At 40.6% G+C, this 19,870-nt stretch overlaps 2 protein-coding genes across 4 annotated transcripts in view; one reads left to right on the forward strand and one right to left on the reverse strand.

The window, feature by feature from the left end:
- Nucleotides 1-19,870, forward strand: part of SKA2 (spindle and kinetochore associated complex subunit 2) — a 1,094,818-nt gene that overhangs the window by 385,102 nt on the left and 689,846 nt on the right. The gene's annotated exons all lie outside the window — the stretch shown is intronic.
- The window catches only part of RAD51C (RAD51 paralog C), a 57,243-nt gene that overhangs the window by 6,828 nt on the left and 30,545 nt on the right, over nt 1-19,870 (reverse strand). For 2 of the 3 annotated variants that reach the window (XM_006154630.3, XM_006154628.3), the window contains exons 5-7: nt 14,805-14,936; nt 11,951-12,017; nt 11,230-11,290 (exon numbers count right to left, since the gene is read on the reverse strand). In XM_006154630.3, coding sequence (XP_006154692.1) covers nt 11,230-11,290; nt 11,951-12,017; nt 14,805-14,936 — 260 coding nt within the window. The remainder of the gene's footprint in view (nt 1-11,229; nt 11,291-11,950; nt 12,018-14,804; nt 14,937-19,870) is intronic. The other variant, XM_027774246.1, reaches the window with a different exon arrangement.

A 19,870-nucleotide genomic window follows, 5' to 3' on the forward strand; every position in this document is an offset into this window, starting at 1 on the left:
CTTTCCCTCTCTGGTTAACTAATAACAAGTGGGGTCAGTAGGTGGCGTAATGATTAAGGGTGCTGGACTCACATGTGGCCAACCGCAGTTTGAGTCCTGGACCTGGTGGCTTGCTTTCTAATTTTCTCTCTCTCATGCACATGCATGTTCTGTCTCTCTCTGGTCAAATTAAAATAAAGTTAAATAAAATGATTAATCATCATCATCATCATCATCATCAAATTAAATAATTCTTTTTTGGGGGGGAGAGGTTTTTGCTATAGGGCACGTGCGCTCGCCAGAAAGAGAGAGACCGAGAAACAGAAAATGAGAAATCACCCCCCAGGGGGGATGGCCACGCCACAATCCCTTCTCCATTCTCCTCTCGGGATCTTGGGCACGCACAAACACATGCCAAGCGTGAGTTTAAGTCATCGGGTCCGGGATTCGAACCATGGTCGACTACATGGGAATCCAACGAGATAGCCATTACACCAACTGCTAAAATTAATTCCTAAAATTAAAGAATTCTTTTAAAAAATCTAACTTCAGGGACCATCAGTTAGCATAATGGCTATGTCTCTGGACTCCCATGTAGTCTACCATGGTTCGAGTCCCGGGTGCGAGTGCGTGCGTGCCCAAGATCCCGAGAGGAGAATGGAGAAGGGATTGCGGCGTGGCCATCCCCCTGGGGGGGTGATTTCTCGCTTTCTGTCTCTCTGTCTCTTTAACAAGCACACTCCCCCTATAGCAAAAACCTCTCCAAAAAAAAAAAAAAAATCTAACTTCAATGCAAAAAGATAACAGAAAAAAATTTTTTTGAGAGAGATTTTTGCTATAGGGTTAGTGTGCTTGTAAAAGAGACAGAGAGACAGAAAGCGAGAAATCACCCCCCCAGGGGGATGGCCACGCCGCAATCCCTTCTCCATTCTCCTCTCAGAATTTTGGGCACCTGCGCCCGGAGTGAGTTTCAAATCTCCAGATCTGGAACTGAACCACAGTCAACAACATGGGAGTCCAGCAATGTAACCACTACACCATCTGCTAGTCCCAATAAAAGAAAAATTTAAGATGTCTAATTAGAAAATTATTTTGATACAATAAAACCAAAATTAACTAACCTGAAAAATTAGTAACTAAATCACTTCATATTGCGAGTATGTCCAAAAATGTACCCGGAGACTCTGACTTTTCTGAGGAAATCATTGAAATGTAACAGGCTTTTTTTTTTTTAAGAGATTTTTGCTATAGGGTATGTGCGCTCACCAGAGAGACAGAGAAACAGAAAGTGAGAGATCACCCCCCAGGAGGGATGGCCACACTGCACTCCTTTCTCCTCTGTTCTCCTCTTGGGATCTTGGGCACGAGCAGATGGTGTAACAGTTATGTCCCTAGACTCCATGCAGTTGGAGGCCTGGACCTGGTGGCTTAAAACTCACTCTGGGTTTTAAGAAGCACTGGGGCGGGGACTAGCAGTCGCGTGACTCCGATGTAGTCGACCGCGGTTCGTGTCCCGAACCCGGTGGCTTAAAACTCACGTCGGGCGCGTCTGCGTGCGTGCCCAAGATCCCGAGAGGAGAATGGAGAAGGGATTGCGGAGTGGCCATCCCCCCTAGAGGGTGATTTCTCGCTCTCTGTCTCTTTGTCTCTCTCTGTCTGCCTGGCAAACACACATGCCCTATGGCAAAAACCTCTCAAAAAATAATAATAATAATAAAGAAGAAGCACTGGGGCCAGCAGGTGGCATGGTGGCCATCCCCCCTGGGGGGGTGATTTCTCGCTTTCTATCTCTCTGTCTCTCTCTGTGTGTCTGGCGAGCACACGCATCCTATAGCAAAAACCTCTCAAAAAAAAAAAAAAAGAAGAAAAGAAAAAGAAAAAGAAAAAGGGGGACTAGCAGGTGGCGTGGTAGTTCAGGTGCGGGACTCCCACATGGATGACCATGGTTTGAGTCCTGGACCTGACAGTTTGCTTTCTCACTTTCCCTCCCTCTCTCTCGCCAATCAAATTAAATAAGAATACTAATAAATAAAATTGAATAATTATTTTTAAAAAAGAAGCATTTACACATTTATTGAGAACCCTAAAGTTGTGCTGTCCCATAGCATAATGGTTAAGAGAGTTGGATCTCACATGACTAACCCTAGTTCAGATCCCAGCCCTGGCAGCTGAAAAACTATACCAGGCACACGTGCATTTGTACCCTAAAATCTGATGGAATGAAGAAAGAGAGGAAAAAAGATTGTGGTGTGACCCTGCCCCATTGTGGAGTACATTCTTTCTCTTCCTCTTTCTCTCTGGCAACCACAATACCCTCTGGTAATTAAAAAGAAAACACACACACACACACACACACACACACACACACGCAAAGAAAAAGTCCTACAGTCAAAGGAGCATTAAGTACTGTAGTTGAAAATCTTTCAAATTTCTTTCTTTTTCTTTTTTTTAGATTTTTGCTATATGGTATATGAGCTCGCTGGAGATACAGAGAGACAGAAAGCAAGAAATCACCCCCCAGGGGGGATGGCCAGGCCCCAGTTCCTTCTCCTCCATTCTCCTCTTGGGATTTTGGGTACACACATAATTACACGCCTGGCTTATGAGTTTTAAGCCACTGACTGGGTCCAGGACTTGAACTGTGGTTGACTATGTGGGAATTCAGTGACGTAACCATTACAACATTCACTGGTCCCAATCTTTCAAATTTCTAAGAATAAACTTTTATGTCATGTCTGCATCTCAAGAGATCTTTTTAAACAAGTAACTAAACCAAAGAATCACTTGGCTCATGGCCTCAGCTGAGATGAAGCTTAACATATGGCTAAACTACATAGTTTAGGTCAGGAAGAAACAAGACAGAAGCACAATTTGTGCTCGAAAACTGAGCACACATATGAAACTGTGTGGGGGTGTTGATGTATTACTCCACTCTACCACCAGATCTTCTTGGCAGGGTAGTATAATTCTGAACAATCTTGGCATCGTATTATCATGAATATGCAAATTGGAGGAAAATCCACTTATTATAAGGACACAGACAAAAAGCTTTTCTTTAGCAACTGTTGAAATGTTATTCCATCATTAGTCAAAGGGTAAAACTCAGGTCTTATTGGTGAAGGATAGGAACTGGAGCATGAGATCATACATCTAAGTTCAAGTCGCAACATAACTGTGACTCTTCAAGGTATTTAGTTTTTCTACTTAAACAGTGTTTATACCTATTTGACCCTGGTATGAATTTCTATTTCCATTCTTTCAAGATAAACTAAAATTTGGATCAGCTCTGGTGGTCAAAGCAGCTGGATTTTACATGGCTGACTATGCAGTTCAAGTCCTGAACTTGGTGGCTTCAGAAACATTCTGGGCACATGTATATGTGTGCCCAATATCCCAAAAGGAGGGCAATACGGTGGAAAAGGGACTGTGGTGCAACCATTAATCATGGGGGATGCTTTCTTATCTACCCCTTCTCTGATTCTGTCTCTCTAGTGAGCATACATACCCTCTAGCACACGCACGCACAAACAAAAAGATAAACTAAAATTTAAAAAGCATGTAAGCTTTCATGCAACTTGAATGACTTAAAGACATCTCATTTCCGGGCTGACTCAGTAATGTAGTAGTTAAGCACTGAGCGTTGGGAGACAGATCCTTTGTGGCCGACCATGGTTTGAATCCTGGCCCTAGCAACTTGAAAAACACACCGGGCACGTGTGTTATGTGTCGAAAATCGTGACAGGATGCAGAAATGGATAAAAGAGAATTGAGACATGACTGTGCATCATTAGGGGGTGCTTTCTCTCTATCTCTGGTGAGCACACATGCCCTGTGGCATTAAAAAAAAGTTTTTAAAAGATACCTGGTTTCATATAATGAAGAACAAAACTATTTTAATTCTATCAAATAAAGTCAACTTATACAGATTATAATTAAGTAAATATTTATAAATTAAATTAAAAATAATTATAATAAAGTATGCATATTACTAGTCACATATCCACAACCTGAAGTGGAAAATAACTTTGGAGAAAAAGAATTTTATCTAAAAAAAGAGAGCAAGATTAGGTTAGGGTTAGGGTTAGGGTTAGGGCTGGGGTTAGGGTTTTGAGTTAGGATTTAGGTTCAGGGTTAGGTTAGGGTTAGATTAGAGTTAGGGTTAAATTAGGGTTAGGGTTAGATGAGAGTTATGGTTATGGTTAGGGTTTAGGGTCAGGATTTAGGATTGGGTTAGGGTTTAAGGTTAGGCATTAGGTGTTAGGGTAAGGGTTAGTTAGGGTTAGAGATTAGGAAATAGGGTTAGGTTAGGGTTGGGGTTGGGGTTAGGGTTAGGTTAGGGTTTAGGATTAGGGTTGGGTTGGGGTTAGGGTTTGCATTCAGGGTTAGGGTTTAGGGTCAGGGTTAGGGTTTAGGGTTAGGGTTAGGTTAGGGTTTAGGTTTAGGATTAGGGTTAGGTTAGGGTTGGGGTTAGAGTTAGGTTAGGCTTAAAGTTATGTTAGGGTTAGGTTAGGGTTAGTGTTGGTTTAGGGTTAGAATTAGGATTTATGGTTTAGGGTTAGGGTTTAGGGTTCAGGGTTAGGTTTGAGTTATGGTTAGGGTTAGGGTTTAGGGTTAGGTGTGGAGCGCCCGCGCCCTAACATGGCGCCGAGAGCACCCAGACCTCTACATAAACAAGTCCATATTTGGTTATTGTTCCTGTTCCGGAACGCGTAGGCACTGCCTCAGCCTATCAGTGCTTGCCTGGTGGCAAAAGAGGACTGGTTTGCGGGACGGATATATAGGGAGCCCGGGTGGGCTGGGAGTAAAAGGAGGAAGAAGAAGAAGATTGTAAGAAGCTTGGGGTAATAAAGCGTTCTGGAGAAGACCTTGTCAGCGTCGCCATTGAAGCAACAGTTAGGTTAGGGTTTAGTGTTAGGGTTAAGTTAGGGTTAGAGTTAGGTTATGGTTAGTTAGGGTTAGGTTTAGAGCGAAAAAAATTAAAAAGGAAGAGTAAGAGCTATACTTTCAGATTTGCTGGTAATCAATCCAAGACTATAATTATCTTCAAGAAACAGTTAAGTATAAGAGAAATTGAATAGACTCTATTATAGAGTCAGGCATAAAATGTGGATACTACAAAAACCAGCAGATTGCACAATGGTTACATTGCTGGACTCCCACGTAGTCGACTGTGGTTTGAGTCCTAGACCTGGTGGCTTAAAACTCATGCCAGACGTGTGTGAGTGCATGCCCAAAATCCTGAAAAGAGAATGGAGAAGAGACTGTGGTGTGGCTCTGCCCCCTAGGGAGTGATTTCTTGCTTTCTGTCTTCTTCTATCTCTCTGGCGAGTGCACATGCCCTATATCAAAAATATCTCTTTAAAAAAAATAGGGAGCTGGCAGGTGGCGTGGTAGTTGAAGCTAGACTCTCACGTGGCCAACCATGGTTTGAGTCCTGGACCTGGTGGCTTGCTTTCTTACTTTCCCTTTCTCTGTCTGATCAAATTAAAAAAATAATGGGGGACCAGCAGTTAGCGTAATGGCTATATCACTGAACTCCCATGTAGTTGACTGTGGTTCGAGTCCCAGACCCAGGTGGCTTAAACTCACACCAAGCACATGTGTGTGTGCCCAAGATCCCAAGAGGGGGATGTAGAAGAAGGGATTGTGGCATGGCCATCCCCCTCGAGGTGTGATTTCTCACTTTCTGTCTCTCCGTCTCTGTCTTTCGGGAGAGCTCATATGCCCTATAGCAAAAACCTCTCCCAAAAATAAATAAATAAATAAAATAATGATGATGAATAAAATTAAATCATTCTTAATTCAAGTTTATTGAAAATGGTAGCTACTGTTTACTACTTAGTCAGCTAACATTTCTGGGCCTTGTTTTCCTCATTTTTAAAAAAAATTAATTATTTATTTAATTTTATTATTTTTTAAAACTTGACCAAAGAGCGAGAGAAGAAAAAGAGACAGAGGGAGAGAGAAAGTGAGAAAGAAAGCCGCCAGGTTCAGTATGCGAACTGTGGTCAGTCACGTGGAAGTCTAGCACCTGAACCACTACACCATCTGCTGACCCCCTTTACTTTTAATAATAATACGTACAGATTCTTCAAAGAGTTACTAAACGAATTGTCTGAAATTTTGTATATAAAGTGTCTTGTAAAATATCTAGCCCAAGGAAGCAATCACTAAAATGACAGTAAAGGATATAGGGAGGGACCAGCAGTTAGCGTAATGGCTATGTCACTGGACTCCCACGTAGTTGACCGCAGTTCGCGTCCCAGACCCAGTGGCTTAAAACTCACCCTGGGCGCGTGTGTGTGCGTGTCCAAGATCCCAAGAGGAGAATGGAGGAGAAGGGATTGTGGCGTGGCCATCCCCCCTGGGGGGGTGATTTCTCGCTGTCTGTCTCTCTGTCTTGCGAGCACATGCACCCTATAACAAAAACTTCTCAAAAAAAAAAAATGGATATACGGAAATTTTTATAGACCAATAGATATCATCCCAATGTATCTGTAGTGAACGTCAGTGTACTATACCCTTGTCTAATTTTTTTCTTTTTAAAGAATTATTTATTTAATTTTATTTATTATTATTGTTTTTCCATCTGACCAGAGACAGAGAGAGAAAAAGGGAAAGTGAGAAAGCAAGTTACCAGGTCCAGGACTCGAACTGTGGTCAGTCATGTGAGAATTCAGTACCCCAACCACCATGTCACCTGCCAGTCTCACTTTGCTCTAATTTCTTTGGAAACGTGTATAAGAAGCTAAATTCATACAGTGCTTAACTCTTTTTTTTTTTGAGAGTTTTTTTCGCTATAGGGTGCATGCGCTCGCCAGACAAACAGAGAGAGACATAGAGACAGAAAGCGAGAAATCACCCCCCAGAGGGGATGGTCACGCTGCAATCCCTTCTCCTCCATTCTCCTCTCGGGATTTTGGGCACGCATGCACACGTGCCCAGTGTGAGTTTTAAGCCACCGGGTCCGGGACGTGAACTGCAGTCGACTACGTGGGAGTCCAGGGACATAGCCATTACGCTAACTGCTGGTTCCCCAATAAAATAATTCTTTAAAAAAAAAAAAAAAGGACTCTCAGTTGGAAAACTGCTGCCAAATCTTTGTAATATGGTTTGTTGCTGAAACAAAAAAACTCCTTTTGTGAATTCAGTATATAAATTTATGCATAGAATTACAGAAGTACTTGATCATAAGCACTACATAAAAATTATTTTTTAAAAACATTACCAGAGGGGCCAGCAGGAGGTGTGGTAGTTAAGGTGCTGGACTTCCGCATGGCCAAACCACCATGGTTTGAGTCCCAGACCTGGTGACTTGCTTTCTTACTTTACCACTCTCTCTCTCTGGTGAGCTCATGTAACCTATAGCAAAATTTAAAAGTAATAATAACAAATAAAATTGAATAAATAATTCTTTATTTTGAAGAATTATGTTATTTTATTTTATTCACTTATTTTAATTTGACCAGAGAGAAACAGAGAGTGGGGAGGAGTGAGAAAGCAAGCCACCAGGTCCAGGACTCAAACCGTGGCCAGTCATATGGAAGTCCAGCATGTAAACCACCATGCTACCTGCTGGCTCCAAATAAGTAATTCTTAAAAAAAAGAAAAGAAAGGTTACCAGAGGGTCACTAGGTGGCCTAGGGTAAACTGTCTAGATACCACATGGTCTACTCTGTGGTTTGAGTCCCAGATTCAGAGGCTTAAAAATCATGAAGTGGTGAGGCCGGCAAGTGGCATGGTGGTTGAGGGTGCTGGACTCCCACATGGCCAACTATGTCTCAAGTATCAGACCTGGTGGCTTGTTTTCTCACTTTCTCTTTCTCTCTGTCCCTCTCTGGTCAAATTAAAATAAATAGATAAATGAGTGAATAAATAAACTTTAAGAAAAATAAAATAATTCTTAAAAAAAAATGGGGTGGGGGTGTGGTAAATCAGGTATCATGGTGATTAAGGTACTGGACTCCCACATGGGCGATTGTGGTTCAAGTCCTAGACCTGGTGGCTTGCTGTCTCACTTTCCTTTTCTTTCTCTGGTGAGCACATGTGCCCTATAGCAAAATTTAAAAAGTAATAATAAAAAATATTATTGGATAATTATTTTTAATTATTTATTTATTTATTTATTTTTAAATTTTCTATAGGTCACATGTGCTCACCAGAAAGAGACAAAGTAAGAAAGTAAGCTGCCAGTTTGAGACTTGAATCATGGTCAGCCATGTGGGAGTCCAGAGCCTTAACTACCACACCACTTGTTGGCCCCAGTAAATAATACTTTGAAAAGAAAAGTAAAGTAAAGTAAAGTAAAGTAAAGTATGCTGGGCGCATGTGTGTGCATCCCCAAAATCCCAAGAGAAGAATGGAGAAGTGATTGCAGCATGGTCATCGCCTCTGGAGGGGTGATGTCTTACTTTCTCTCTCTGTATCCATCTGGTGAGCATACATGCCCTATAGTGAAAACTAAAAAACATTACCAGAGCTCTCTGGAAATACCATTTTAAAAGAAGACACAAACTGTATGAATCAATTGCAAAAAAAAGGTATACATAAGGCCAGCAATTGGTGTGGTGGTTACATCACTGGACTCCCACATAGCTCACAGTAATTAGGGTCCTGGACCTGGTGGCTTGAAAATCACACCAGGAACATGTGCATGCATGCTCAAGATCCCAGGAAGAGAATGGAGGAATAGGGATTGCAGCATGGCTGTTCCCCCGGGAGGGGGTGGTGATTTCTCACCTTCCCTCTCACTGTATCTGTCTCCCTCTCTTACTGGTAAGTGCACATGTCCTATGACAAAAACCTCTTTATATTAGGGTCAAGTAAACCTACCTTAGTCAGGCATCGTGTTTTTCAGTTTGTAGAAGAAAAAAGAAATACAGATTATAAAATAAGACTGTATTGGGGCCAGCAGGTGGCATGGTGGTTAAGAACGCTGGACTACCATATGGCCAACCACAGTTCAAGTTCCAGATGGGGCAACATGCTTTCTCACTTTCCATATTGTCGCTCTCTGGCCAAATTAAAATAAGTAAATAAATAAAGTTAATAAAATAATTCTTAAAAAAAGAAAACTTAAAAAAAAAAAAAATAGACTGGGGACCAGTAGTTGGCATAATGGCTATGACACTGGACTCTCATGTAGTCGACCACAGTTCGAGTCCCGGACCCTGTGGGTTAAATTCACACGAACGTGTGTGTGTGCGTGCCCAAGATCCCGAGAGGATAATGGAGGAGAAGGGATTGCAGTGTGGCCATCACCCCTGGAGGGTGATTTCACGCTGTCTGTCTCTCTCCTTCTGGTGAGGACACACGCCCTACAGCAAAAACCTCTCAAAAAAGTTTTTTTTATTGTTTAGCTTTATTTACTATTTATTTAATTTGGCCAGAGAAGGACAAAGCAAGAGAGCGAGAAAGAGGAAAGTGAGAAAGCAAGTCACCAAGTCTGGGAGTCGAACCATGGTCACATGTGGGAGTCCAGTACCCCTAACAACCACATCTCTGCCAGCCCCATATATTTTTTTTAATTTTTTTTTAACTTTATGTATGTATGTGTGTATACATTTTAATTTGACCAGAGGGAGACAGAGAGGAAGAAAGTGAGAAATCAACACACAAGTTTATATTAGGGTCAAGTAAACCTACCTTAGTCAGGCATCGTGTTTTTCAGTTTGTAGAAGAAAAAAGAAATACAGATTATAAAATAAGACTGTATTGGGGCCAGCAGGTGGCATGGTGGTTAAGAACGCTGGACTACCATATGGCCAACCACAGTTCAAGTTCCAGATGGGGCAACATGCTTTCTCACTTTCCATATTTCTCTCTGTCTCTCTCTGGCCAAATTAAAATAAGTAAATAAATAAAGTTAATAAAATAATTCTTAAAAAAAGAAAACTTAAAAAAAAAAAAAATAGACTGGGGACCAGTAGTTGGCATAATGGCTATGACACTGGACTCTCATGTAGTCGACCACAGTTCGAGTCCCGGACCCTGTGGGTTAAATTCACACGAACGTGTGTGTGTGCGTGCCCAAGATCCCGAGAGGATAATGGAGGAGAAGGGATTGCAGTGTGGCCATCACCCCTGGAGGGTGATTTCACGCTGTCTGTCTCTCTCCTTCTGGTGAGGACACACGCCCTACAGCAAAAACCTCTCAAAAAAGTTTTTTTTATTGTTTAGCTTTATTTACTATTTATTTAATTTGGCCAGAGAAGGACAAAGCAAGAGAGCGAGAAAGAGGAAAGTGAGAAAGCAAGTCACCAAGTCTGGGAGTCGAACCATGGTCACATGTGGGAGTCCAGTACCCCTAACAACCACATCTCTGCCAGCCCCATATATTTTTTTTAATTTTTTTTTAACTTTATGTATGTATGTGTGTATACATTTTAATTTGACCAGAGGGAGACAGAGAGGAAGAAAGTGAGAAATCAACACACAAGGTCTGGGACTCAAACTGTGGTCGGCCATGTGGAAGTCCAGCGTCTTTAACCACCAAGCTACCTCCTGGGCCTCCCAATGTGTATTTAAATGACCTGTTATTCCATCTTTGCCTATAGGATGTCTGAACTACCCCCTTTATTATAGAATTTCCAAAGCAAGTTCTCTAGGTTATACCAATTAATCACAAAGCAGAGAGGTTGGCATAAATCTAACATTTCTGAAAGTGTAAAATAAAAGAATTCACAGCTTTCAATGGCCTATTTTAAAGAAAATAAAGGCTGTTTTGTTTACTTGTTCAGCAGCTTTAAAAACAAATGTAAAGGTTTCATGCTGGCATGATTTTAAAGAACAATACTTGTAAAAGGCAAGTAACTAGCTAGATAATAATAGCAGGAAAAAAAATGCAAAAGAAAAAATAACAGATGCAATTTCATAAAGAAATACATTAAGCAACTAAGAAAAACCATCCTATTTTCCACATAAATTAGTCTTGATATTATTCTTCTTTCAATCCCTTCCAGGAACACAGAGTACTTACCTCTTTTTGCATGGCTAATAAAGGATTTCAAAGAGCTTTAGGAGGAGGCATTCCTTGGCCACCTACTTGTTTCAGGTATGCACCCCATTATTAAAATATCCCAAAAATTTCCTATGTAGGTAGGAATGTGCCCTGGATGGTCTCAGACAAGATCTAAAAGCATTAGTTCAGGGGTCTCGTGGACAGGACTAGATCTAAAAAACTAGATCTAAGTTAAGTGCTTAGTGTGATTAATCCAATATTCAGATTTACTAACTTATTTTTATACTGACCTTTGCTTTCGTTCCCAATGAAAAATTAGCCGTATTGTAGCAGCATGCCCCCAACTTTCCCCTAAGAGAAAAGAACATAGTACCTGTAATATTGCCCTATTGACTAGGTTGTAAGTTTCTCAAAATACTTTTGATTAAATGTAATTTTACTTTACTCTATTTAACATGATAAAAGTATACTTGGTTTAATAGTCTGAAGCTTTATGTTTGAGTCAGTGTATTTGTCAATTTTCCATATCTCAGGCCCATTATCCTATTTCTGATCCCCAGAAGAAAAACAAAAACTCTGATCGAATATTCTTTTGTTGTTGTGGTTGATAAGACTATTTTAAAATATTTTAGCAGATATAAAACTTGAAGCATCACATTCTAACAAAGCCATGACTAAGGTTAGGAACAGTAATAAGTCTAATCACCAATGTGATTTCTATTTAAATAAATTCACTCTTCCCCCTGCCTAAGACTGTGAGCTTCCAGAAAGTAAGAACTACCTTATGAATATTTTTATCCCCAGTACCTGACACAACAAGATAGTAGATACGCAATAAATGTTTATTAAATAACTAGAAGGATCAGTCAGTAACTAAGGGCACTGTACTTGGTGCTAAGGTGAATAAGACAACATTCTCTGCTTTTGTGGAGTTTACAATTCTCAACAAGTATCAAATGAAAGAGGCAGAAGAAAATGTGTTTAACTAAAAATGTTTATTTAATTACCCACCTAATGCAGGAACAAGCGAGGCCTGATTTTTATCAATCTTTGTTGTCATTTGATTGGTTAGAAGTACCTGTAAAAACAAAATGTGAGAAAATCAGGTGAGTTTCTCCCCAAAATTATGATTTTAGTATTCTGAATATAATCTAACTCCCCCCTCTTAATTTTGCCAGAGGGCATGTATGCTTTCCCAAGAGAGAGGGAAAGTGAGAAAGCACCTAAAATGGGAATGGTCATGCTCTAATCTTTTCTCCATCTGTCTCCTTTTGGAATTTTTGGGCACAATGTGCTTTTTTAGGTTGCCAGGTCCAGGACTTGAAATGCACAGCCAGTCATGTGGGATTCAGCTTCCTTAACCACCATACCTAAATTCCAACTTTTAAAGTAAGATTTATTCAGATAATAACATTTTTTTCTGATCATTTTTCTTATTTCACCTATAAAATTGGGTAGTTATCCTGGGACCAGCAGTTAGCGTAATGGCTATGTCGCTGGACTCCCATGTAGTTGACCGCGGTTTGAGTCCCAGACCCAGTGGCTTAAAACTCACGCCGGGCGCGTGTGCGTGCATGTCCAAGATCCCGAGAGGAGAATGGAGGAGAAGGCACTGGACATTCCCGCATGGCCAACCATGGTTTGAATCCTGGACCTAGTGGTTTGCTTTCTCACTTTCCCTCTCTCTGGTCAAATTAAAATAAATGTATGAATAAATAAAATTTTAAAAATTATTATTTTTTAAAAAGAGTAAAACTGGGACTAGCAGGTGGCATAGTGATTAAGGTGCTAGATACTCCCACATGGCCGACCAGAGTTCAAGTCCCAGACCTGGTGGTTTGCTTTTGCATCTTCCCCCTCTCTCTCTGTGCGTCTCTTTCTGGCCAAATTAAAAAAAAAAAAAGAGAGAATGACTAAATAAAATTAGAATAAATGACTCAAAAAAAAAAAAAGAGTAAAACCTTCATAGTTTGAAACATCAAAAAAACTTTGAACATTTGAGCATTTAATATATGCATACATAAAAGTGTAAAATATATATCAGAAGTCACATATGCTTTTATACTTGCTAATGGGGAGTTGGGTTTGGGGTGGGAGGGAGGGAGCATGTCAAGCACAGAAGAATTTATAGAGAAAGTATATTCCCAATTCCACAAAATCCTACCCTTAGAAGTAGCCACCTATTAAAGTTTTCGTCCTTTCAAATATTTCTCTTCATATGTACACTTTATCTTAGCCAAAGGCCAAAAAACATTACTTGTTTTCATAAGTAAAAGCATGTATATAATTTTTCTCAAAAGTAGGATTACACTAAATATATTATTGTACAACTTCAATGTTTTCACCTAATCACGTATCTGGATATATACTGTTGTATATTAGTGCATTTATACTTATATCACTCTTCTTAAACACTGCGCAGTATTCCACGTTACTGTTTGGGTTACTTTTTTAATCAAAAAAGAGAAAACTATTTCTTTTAAAACAAAAACAAAAACAAAACCCTAAGGAACAATGCAACCCATTAGTCTTGAGTGCCCCCTACTGGGGGGTCTTCATTGGTGTTAACAGAATGCTAAGTTATGATTAATGGCAAGAAATAACTTAAACACAGGACACTGTGGTCTTCAGCATACAGCAAAAGGTCTGAAAATTCAAAGAAAAGATGCATGTTTTGGGGGTGGAGTGATGGTTAAAGGTGCTAGATTTCCACATGGCCAACCGCAGTTGGAGTCCTGGACCTGGTAGCTTGCTTGCTTTCTCACTTTCCCTTTCTCCTGCTCTCTCTCTCTCTATGGTCAAACTAAAAAATAATGATAACAAATAAAATTAAATAAAAAAATATTTTTTAAAGATTTATGTTTTTAAATGATTTTTATAAAGGGAGTTATTTATTTACTTATGATGTAGTACAGGTAAGTGCTAAGGACATTTTCATCAGGGTAAAAACAAAGAAATCAAATTAAGCAGTGTAACCTTCCTTCTCTTTCCCGAACATGTATTTATTTACTAATGGTGGGATGGGTTTGTAGAGTGGAAGTGATAGCAAATAGGCAGTTTTAAAGGGAGAAAAAAAGGAGTTTTACCTCACCCCCTTTTCTCTCTTCTCTTCTATTACCTTTCTCCTTACACTTCAAATCTGGAAAAGTTTAGCCCTACTTGGAAACATCAAGGCTGCTTACACTACATAACTTTTCAGTCCATCTGAATATGTGATTATAGACTTTTTAATAATCAAAGACTCAGAGTAAAAGAAAAACACTGATGTAGAAAGAGCTTATCTGAAAAACATCAAGTATGTTTAGACAAAATACTGCAATTTCCAAAGGTGACATTTCTTCATGAAAGTCCATTTTTTAAATGACATATTGATTATGCTTATTTTGCAGGAAAACCGATGCACAACATTTATGACTAAAATGAACAGAAACCAAAACAAAACTACATTCAAAACTGCATGTGGTGTCAGCAGGTGGCATAGTGGTTAAGACACTGGACTTCCACAAGGCCAACTGCGGTTTGAGTCCCAAATTTATCAGCTTGAAACTCATGCTGGGCACTTGTGTATGCATTCCCAAAATGTCAAGAGGAGAATACAGAAGAACTGCAGTGTGGCCATCTCCACACTCCCAAGGGTGATTTCTCACTTTCTTTTTCAATGTCTCTCCCTGTCTCTCTGGTAAGCACATGTACATTATGGCAAAAAAACCTAAAAAAAAAAAAAAAAAAAAAACTAAAAAAAAAAAAGATGCATGTCACTATCATTTGCTTTTAGTCTAGCAAATTCTATTTTGTTATTTCTAAATATTAGTATATTATATAGTCTTGACATTATTATAAAACTCTCTTGACTAGTAATACTTACAGCCAATCTGTGACTATTGGCAAGGCTGATCATTTGCTGGGCTAGGCCATTCAGTAACCGAGTACGAAGGGATAGATCATCTAGGTCATGACGAAAAGGAAATGCAATGCCATCTACTATTACCAGTCTAACCTAAAACAGAAGAGATACTGATATAAGGTTAGGTATTAAAAACAGCACCCAAAAAGTAGTCCAGAGACAGCTTCAGTGCCTGGGGATTAAGGGAGCCAAGTCTCATATGGCCAACTACATTATTTAAATCCCACACAGTTCGATTCACAGACCTGGCAGCTTGAGAAACATGCCAGGCACATGTGAATGCATGTCCCAAATCCTGATAGGATAGAGAAATGGAGAAGAGCAGCATGACTATGCACCTTTTGCAGGGGTGCTTTCTCCCTCTTCCTCTGGCAAGTATACACAACCTCTGGCAATAAAAGAAAAAAAGAGTAGTTCAGGGCCAGCAAGTGGCATGGTGGTTAAGGTGCTGGACTCCCACATAGCCAACCGTAGTTTAAGTCCCAGACCTGGTAGCTTGAAAATCATGCCAAGCATGACTATATACATGCCCAAAATCCCAAGAGGAGAATGGAGAAGGGACTAAAGTGTGGCCATCCCACCTTGGGGGTGATGTCTCTTCTTTCTGGCTCTGTCTCTTTCTGTTGAACTCATATGTCCTAAGCCAAAAACCTAAAAATTAAATGAGAAAGAAAAGAGGTTCTAGCCCCTACCCAAGAAAAAACTTTAACTGCAAGGTCTATAATAGACTCTGACTAAGGCCAACAGTGCCCTTCCTCTACACCTCCAGGATGTCTTACGTGGTAACTCCACCTGCTGGAACAATAAAGAATAAGCTATTCACAGGGGCCAGCAGGTGGCATGGTAGTTAAGGCACTGGAGTCCCACATGGCCAACGATTCAAGTCCCAGACTTGGTGGTTTGCTTTCTACTTCTTTTTCTTTCTGGTGAGTGTAGGTGCCCTATAGCAAATTTTAAAAATAATAATAAACAAAATTAAACAAGTAAATCTTTAAAAAAATGGGGGGAGGGGAGATTAGCAGTTGGCATAATGGCTATGTCACTGGACTCCCATGTAGTCGACCACGGTTCGAGTCCCAGACCCAGTGGCTTAAACTCATGCTGGGCACATGTGCGTACATGCCCAAGATCCCAAGAGGAGAATGAGAGAGAAGGGACTGTGGCATGGACATCCCCCTGGGGGGTGATTTTTTCCTTTCTGTCTCTCTGTCTTTCTGGTGAGCGCACAAGCCCTATAGCAAAAACCTCTCAAAAAAAAAAAAAAAAAAAAAAAAAAAGAAAGGCAGTAGCAATTCCCAACACTCCCCTGGCTGAGAAACAAGTTCACCTCATTGGACCTAGTTATTAGCATAACGGGAAGACCAAACCCCTGAGAGCATGCAATCTTTCTCAGTGAGTCAGAGGCCACACACAGCTTGTAATATATTGGACATCAAAATATGTACAAATAATGTTGGTTTTAGTTGATATGGGAGCCAAATGTATGCTCACTTAACAGCAACCCTAATAAATTTGAGAGACCTTTAACTGCTATTGATGGATATAGGGGGAGATCACAATAAAGATAAGGAAAGTGACCCCAACAAAGGGTATTGGGCATATCCCTTTGTGTCCAAAATACATGCATCTCCTATAAAGGAATACATATTGGGTACTCACATATTATAAGGGTTGTGTCTGCATATTAGTGTTGGGGAGTTTCACTCCTGGGTACAAATTGTGAAAGCTATTATATGCACGCATGCTAAACATCCTCTGTATGTCCTCCCCAACCTTCACTGGGTGATAGCAGTAAAATATAGATTACCAGGAGGACATAAGGAAACAAGAGAAACAATAGAATTTATTCCCCAGTACACACAGCCCTTACAACTCCCCTGCATGGCCAGTGAAGAAACCAGATACTTGGAGAATGACAGTAGATTACAGAGAATGAAATAAGGTACTTCCTCCCCTGCAAGCAACTATTGCTGATACTTTTGACAGCTGGGATCATTTAACACTTTGTTGCTGGGGGCCAGCAGGTAGTGAGGTGGTTAAGGTGCTAAATTCCCACATGGCAAACCATAGTTTGAGTGCCAGACCTGGCAGCTTGAAAATCATGCTGGAAACCTGTGCATGCATGCCCAAAATTCCAAGAGGAGAATAAAGGAGAAGGGACTGTGGTATGGGCATCCCCTCTAGGGAATGATTTCTCACTTTCCCTTAGCTCACATGCCCTATGGCAAAAAACAAACAAACAAAACTTGGTTGTTGATTTAGCTAATGCCTTTTCTAGTACTGAAATTTATGCAGATTGTCAAGACCAGTTTGACTTTTCCTTACAAGGACACCAATGAACATTTATTAGATCATCGAATTATTTACACAGAAAAATGTCATGATTTTTCCTACAACCCAGTACTTAGTTTTTAAATTATTTTTTGTATTTATTATTTTTAATTTGCTATAGAGCACATGAACACACCAGAGAGAGAAAGAGGGAAACTGAGAAAGCAAGCCACCAGATCTGGGATGAACTATGGTCAGCCACGTGGGAGTTCAGTGCTTTAACCACCACACCACCTACTGGCCTGTCAATGGACATTTAACACCCTCCCATAGGGGTAGTCTACCCTCCACAGGGATACCTCTGTCTGTGCCAAGTAATAATTGCCCGAGACCTAGAAAAGTAAAGTGAGTCAAATACAGTGTCTCTATTTCATTATTGATACTACATTAACTTCTGACCATCATTACAAGGTAGGGGATAGGCTGTACACCAAAACAAGTTGCAAGAGCCTAGCTTATCTGTCAAATTCTTGGGGGTCCTTTGGTCAGCTAAGACAAATGTGATGCTGTTGGTGGCTACTGATAAGATCCAAGCCTTTCCCCATCCTACCACTTCTAAGCAACTGTAAAATTTTTAGGATTATTGGGTTATTGGTGGCTATGTATCGCCCATTTAGCTCAACTATTTTGTCCTTTACATAAATCGGCAAAGAAAGGGGCTCAAAGGAAATGGATGAGAGAGTACCAACAGGTATTCAAAACAGCTTAAAAACACCGTAGGTACAGTTCAGGCTTTGGGCAATGTAAATCAGTCACTCCCCTATGAACTGAATGATAGTGTCACCCAGGAGTATGCCTGGGTGCTCTGACAGCAGGAGGGGAAAGCCTGACTCCCCTAGTCACAAACTTGGAAGAGAGGAGAGGCATGATACAGTTTTATTAAGCAATAGATGAACATTGTTTATCAAGTTTCAAAGGGCCTGATTGGCCCTTTCCACTGTGGGATGATTCATAATCCATCCCGCAAGCCACTGACTTCAGCTGCTCAGGCAACAATCCTCACCAAGTGATGTCATACCTGCAACAACAATGTAAGTTATCCACCGGGCCTTTAAGCCACAAGCTATAATACAATAGCTTCAAGGACCTCATACACTTGTGGAGGGAATACAAAATTTGGTTCAGCTGCTGTAGAAAAGAGTTTGGCGGTTCCTCAAAAAAAAATTAAACACAGAATTACTATATGACCTAACAATTTCATGTGTAGTGATGTGGGCAGCTGTGCATGCGCCCTGTAGCAAAAATCTCTCAAAAAAATGCAAAAAATGTGGCATTAAATACACCATGAAGAACTATTTGGTCAGTAAAAGATTGGGCAGGCAATACTATATCTATAGAGAAGATTACAGGTTTCTGGTCAAACTATATGCCAGGCCCATGTATGTGTGATCCTGGCAGGCTGGAAAGGATGAGTGACATTATAGTAAGACCCTATTAAGTGTGCTTCTATCTGTCTGTCTGTCTGTCTCTCCTGTGAAAGAAATTAAAAAAAAAAAATTTTAAAGAATTATTTTTATCAGGGGACCAGCAGGTGGCATGGTGGTTAGGGCACGGGACATTCCCACATGGCGAACCATGGTTCAAGTCCTGGACCTGGTGGCTTGCTTTCTCACTTTCTCTCTCTCTGGTCAAAATAAGTAAATGAATAAATAAATTATTTTTTAAAAAATCATTTTTATTTATCTATTTACTTATTTTAATTTAACCAGAGAGGGACAGAGTGAGGAGAGAAAGAGAAAGTGAGAAAGCTGCTAGGTCCATGGTGGACATGTGGGAGTCCAGTGCCTTTAACCACCATGCCACCTGCTGGCCCCAAGAAATTTTAAATTTAAAAAGAGAGACCATGGGCCAATAGGTTGTATGGTAGTTAAGGTGCTAAATCCCACATGCCCAACTCTGTAGTTTGAGTCCTGGACCTAACAGCTTGAACATGCCAGGTGTGGGTGTGTGAATTTCCAAAATCCTGGAGAAAAAGCAGAAGGGACTGTAGTGTAATCATCCCCCGGGGGGTATTCCCTCCCTCTCACCCACTTCTTTCCCTGGTCAGCGCACGCACCTTATACCAAACATACATACATAAATAAATAGCATTGGACCAGCAGTTGGCGTAATGGCTATGTTGCTGGACTCCCATGTAGTCAACCACGGTTCGAGTCCTGGACCTGGTGGCTTAAACTCACGCTGGGCACGTGTGTGTGCGTGCCCAAGATCCCAAGAGAAGAATGGAGGAGAAGGGATTGCGGTGTGGCCATCCCCCCCAGGGGGTGATTTCTCACTTTGTCTCTCTTTCTGGCGAGCGCACGCACCCTATAGCAAAAACCTCTCAAAAATAAACAAATAAAATAAATAGTTAGCATCCAAATGGAAAGTAATAAAGTAAAACTATCTTTATTCATAGATAATAATTTTATATACAGAAAACCCTAAATAATCCACAAAAAGCTCCTAAAGCTAATAAACAAATGGAGCAAAATGACAGTATATAAGATGAACACACAAAAATTGTCCCGACCCGGGGGGACAGCCGAACGGGTTTCCTGAGTGAAGGCGTGAGCGCCAGGGCAAGCAGCGTAGTGTTACAGCACGGAGACGACAGTGTCGTCTGTTTATTGTGGGCAGCACGGTACAGCACAGAGACGACGCAGTGTCACAGCTCTTAAGGGTCGCGTCGTCTACTGTGAGCAGCACGGAGACGA

This window comes from Tupaia chinensis, unplaced genomic scaffold (genome assembly GCF_000334495.1).
Source record: "Tupaia chinensis unplaced genomic scaffold, TupChi_1.0 Scaffold000416_1, whole genome shotgun sequence".
NCBI classification, from domain to species: domain Eukaryota; kingdom Metazoa; phylum Chordata; class Mammalia; order Scandentia; family Tupaiidae; genus Tupaia; species Tupaia belangeri.